Source organism: Macrobrachium nipponense, chromosome 9, assembly GCF_015104395.2.
Source record: "Macrobrachium nipponense isolate FS-2020 chromosome 9, ASM1510439v2, whole genome shotgun sequence".
Classification (NCBI taxonomy): Eukaryota; Metazoa; Arthropoda; class Malacostraca; order Decapoda; family Palaemonidae; genus Macrobrachium; species Macrobrachium nipponense.
The window spans coordinates 1467156-1471731 of NC_061110.1; the positions used below are offsets into that span (position 1 = coordinate 1467156).

Genomic DNA, 4576 nt, shown 5'->3' on the forward strand with positions numbered 1-4576 from the left:
ATATATATATATATATTATATATATAATATATAAATATATATATTATATATATATATATATGTGTGTGTGTGTGTGTGTGTGTGTGTATGTATATATATATATATATATATATATATATATATATATATATATATATATATATATATATATATATATATATATATATATATCATATATTTATGATATTTATGACGATTGACAACCACTTCTTCATATTTAGTTATATATAATATCCTAGAGTGAAGTTAAACCACGTTTATAATCTCCATTGCATGATGGCAATCAAACATATGTAAAATCTTAAAATAAAGAATATAAGGGAGAATTGAACCTCAACTGAATTTTCATGCTAAGAACTTTCCATTGCATATTTAATTTATCATGATCATAGCCCTTGAATTCATTCTAAACGAACACTTCGCTGAGATAATGTGTTCAGTAATAAAGCATCTACCACTGAGCACGAGTCATCCTAATTAGATTTATATTCTAAAATAACGACTGTTTATTTAATGAATCAAAGACGTAAACTCACGTTGCCTGCCCCAGGGAAGAGACGATCTAATATAATACCCATCTTTATTCACAGGAAGAGGAGAACTGGGCACGGAATTATCTGTTCACACGATACCCCGTGGACAAGCAATTGATATCTTAATATCTAATCAGGCTAGTTTATCGTTCTCCGAGATAAGTAGTCAAGACAAAACCGTCAATACCTTGATCTACTGAACCCGTCACTTATCTTAATGCATTATCAGTTCCCTCCGGGATCGCCCTTGAAAAGAATTATTGTTGCCCGTTTGAAAAACTAGGTATTTTTATCTATTTGGGAGGTTTAATCATGATTAGAAATAAAACGTTGCGTCACGATGATTTTCTTTTCTATTGGGACAAGTGTGTGAGCTCCGCCGGTTTCTGTGGGTACCATACCATCAACTTGAGCAAAGATCTCATTTTCCATCAACCAAGAAGAAGCTGTTTCGAATCCTTTCATTTACCGCAATAAAATAGCTGGATAAATAATCACCTATAACTTTGAAATGTCTTTTAAAATCCCAACTCATTGGTGCTCTATATCCACGAGGATAAATCCACAAAATAAATGGATAAGTAAATAGGTAAAGACAGCAATAACAAATGAATTGTTGAAGTGACATATTCAATGTCTGTCTGAGGAAGGACTGAATTGTCTTGTATCCCCTCCTAGATATTGTCATAGATTTAGTTACTAGGACATTTCATCATATAAAGATAGTTTTGATGTGAATCCTTCAGATTTTTCCATCTCGTATTTTTATAACCTTCCAAGACGAAGTAGTTTACCATATGGCAATTACAGATAAAACTGCAAGCTGGCTAAGAGATTCACGGCACGAATAAACGAAAACGACACTTTTGTTAGCAAAAAAATACACCCGAAATAAAGACTGTAGAACTGTCTGGCAATTTATTCTAAGAATCGCCAGTGTTCCTTTAAATCATCTGACTACCTCGAATCGCGTTCACTACCAGCCGTCTAATTTCAATCAGAAATCCATTCGCAACATTCCTCCGGATCAATTGTCCCTCCCTCGACGCTAACCGACAGACAATAAGATTATAAATATCAGTTTGTGTCTTCAACATCCTTCAGGGACAAGGAAACTGGGCCGATATGGAACTTCCCCCGTTGAAAGGAGTATCCGAAGTGCATCGTAGATCTGTCAAGGGAAGATGTTCAAATGGGCTGCTCGACTTCAGAAACTATTTTCTTCTTCGACAAAAATATCAAAACTCCCGTCTCTCTTTTTTTTTAAGATATTTTGTCCGAAGGCCTTTTTCTTCTATTTTTTTGAGTTATGATAATACTATACAATCCCTTTCACCCCAACAAGGGACTTCGTAACTTGAGGCAGGTTATATTGGGAATATATTTTCCTCCCTGGTAGATTTTTCTTTTTAGAGGAATATAATTTTCCTGACGGAAATATGGGACCGAAGAGGAAATAGACAATTCCACCGATCAAAATGATGCTAGTTTATCTTTCTCTACGTCCGTTGAGAATGTCAGTTACGAGAGATTTGGGGAAAGTAAGGTCCCTACAAAGATATTCCCTCAGCAAATGTCTTTGTCTACAGGGTAAAAAAAGAAAACTGGAATCCCTTAGATAAGATTTTACCTTTGGTCCTAAAAATATTGGAACATAGGTAGACTTACTTTTCAAAAGAAGTAGATGCATCCGAATTAATCTCTTATTAATATGATAATAATAATACTGTAGGACACCAGAGTAGATGAAAAAAAGAGAAACAAAAAACTGATAAGCATTAAGACCTGAAAATAGTAATAAGAAGGATAAAGTGTATGCCTGTGGACATAGCACCCATAATCATAGCGACACTAGACGCGATCCCAAGATCCCTGTAAAGGAACCTGGAAAACTAGATGCCGAGTAGCTCCAGGACTCATACAGAAGAGCGTGCTGCTAGGAACAGCGCACATAATGAGAAAATTGATGGACTCCTAAGGAGGTAGGATGCAACACGGAACCCCACACTATAAATACACCCAGTCGAATAGGATGACTGAGATAAAAAATTATAATTATTACTAATAATAATTATTCATTATTATTAATTTTTTTTTTTTTTTTTTTTTTTTTTTTTTTTTGCTCTATCACAGTCCTCCAATTCCAATTCGACTGGGTGGTATTTATAGAGTGGGGATCCGGGTTGCATCCTGCCTCCTTAGGAGTCCATCACTTTTCTTACTATGTGTGCCGTTTCTAGGATCACACTCTTCTGCATGAGTCCTGGAGCTACTTCAGCCTCTAGTTTTTCTAGATTCCTTTTCAGGGATCTTGGGATCGTGCCTAGTGCTCCTATGATTATGGGTACGATTTCCACTGGCAATATCCCATATCCTTCTTATTTCTATTTTCAGATCTTGATAACTTATCCATTTTTTCCTCTCTTTCTCTTCAACTCTGGTGTCCCATGGTATTGCGACATCAATGAGTGATACTTTTCTTCTTGACTTTGTCAATCAACGTCACGTCTGGTCTGTTTGCACGTATCACCCTATCCGTTCTGATACCATAGTCCCAGAGGATCTTTGCCTGATCGTTTTCTATCACTCCTTCAGGTTGGTGCTCGTACCACTTATTACTGCAAGTAGCTGATGTTTCTTGCACAGGCTCCAGTGGAGGGCTTTTGCCACTGAATCATGCCTCTTTTTGTACTGGTTCTGTGCAAGTGCCGGGCATTCACTTGCTATGTGGTTTTATGGTTTTCATTTTCGTATTGCACTTCCTACATATGGGAGAGATGTTATTTCCGTCTATCGTACTTGAACATATCTGGTTCTTAGGGCCTGATCTTGTGCCGCTGTTATCATTCCTTCAGTTTCCTTCTTGAGCTCTCCCCTCTGTAGCCATTGCCAATTGTCATCGCTGGCTAGTTCTTTAGTCTGTCTCATGTATTGTCCGTGCATTGGTTTGTTGTGCCGTCCTCTGTTCTTGTTTCTGTCTTTCTCCTGTCTCTGTAATATTTCTGGGTCTTCGTCTACTTTTTATTAGTCCTTCTTCCCATGCACTCTTTAGCCACTCGTCTTCACTGGTTTTCAGATATTGCCCAGTGCTCTGTTTTCGATGTTGACGCAGTCCTCTATACTTAGTAGTCCTCTCCCTCCTTCCTTTCGTGTTATGTATAGTCTGTCCGTATTTGCTCTTGGGTGTAATTGCTTTGTGATTGTCATTTGGTTCCTGGTTTTCTGATCAATGTGCGGAGTTCTGCCTTCGTCCATTCCACTATTTCCTGCGCTGTATCTGATTACTGGCACTGCCCATGTGTTTATGGCTTTTATCATATTTCCGGCGTTGAGTTTTGACTTGAGTATCGCCTTGAGTCTCTGCATATATTCTTTCCTGATCGTGTCCTTCATCTCTTGGTGTTTTATATCTCCTCCTTCCATTATCCCAGGTATTTGTATCCTGTCTCATCTATGTGTTTGATGTGCTCCCATCTGGTAGCTTTATCCCTTCAGTTTCTCGTTACTTTGCCTTTTTGTATGTTGACTAAGGCGCATTTTTCTATTCCAAACTCCATCCTGATGTCCCCAGATACAATCCTTACAGTCTGGATTAGGGTATCTATTTCCTTGATTCTCTTACCATACAGCTTGATGTCGTCCATGAACATCAGATGGTTGATTTTGTTGCCTCTTTTCTTGAGTTGGTACCCGGCAATCCATCTTCTGTAGTACTTTTTGTCATGGGAATCATGGCTACTACGAAGAAGTAGTGGGTGACAGTGAGTCGCCCTGGAAGATCCCTCTCCTGATATTAACCTCTGCTAGTCTTATTCCAGAGCTTGTAAGTATTGTATTCCAGTTGCGCATTGTATTTTTGAGGAAGCTGATGGTATTTTCCTCTGCCCCATATATTTTCAGGCATTCTATTAGCCATGTGTGTGGTATCATGTCGAAGGCTTTCTTATAGTCTATCCATGCCATGCTTAGGTTGGTTTTCCTTCTCCTACTGTTCTTCATTTATTATTATTATTATTATTATTATTATTATTATTATTATTATT

At 37.5% G+C, this 4576-nt stretch overlaps 1 protein-coding gene across 1 annotated transcript in view; it reads right to left on the reverse strand.

Moving 5' to 3' along the window:
- LOC135218654 (sulfotransferase 1C4-like) overlaps positions 1–672 on the reverse strand; it is a 6820-nt gene extending 6148 nt beyond the window's left edge. The window contains exon 1 of the mRNA XM_064255099.1: positions 537–672. Within this exon, the coding sequence (XP_064111169.1) occupies positions 537–578 (42 nt within the window). The 5' untranslated portion in view covers positions 579–672. The remainder of the gene's footprint in view (positions 1–536) is intronic.
- Between the last annotated feature and the right edge of the window lie 3904 nt (positions 673–4576).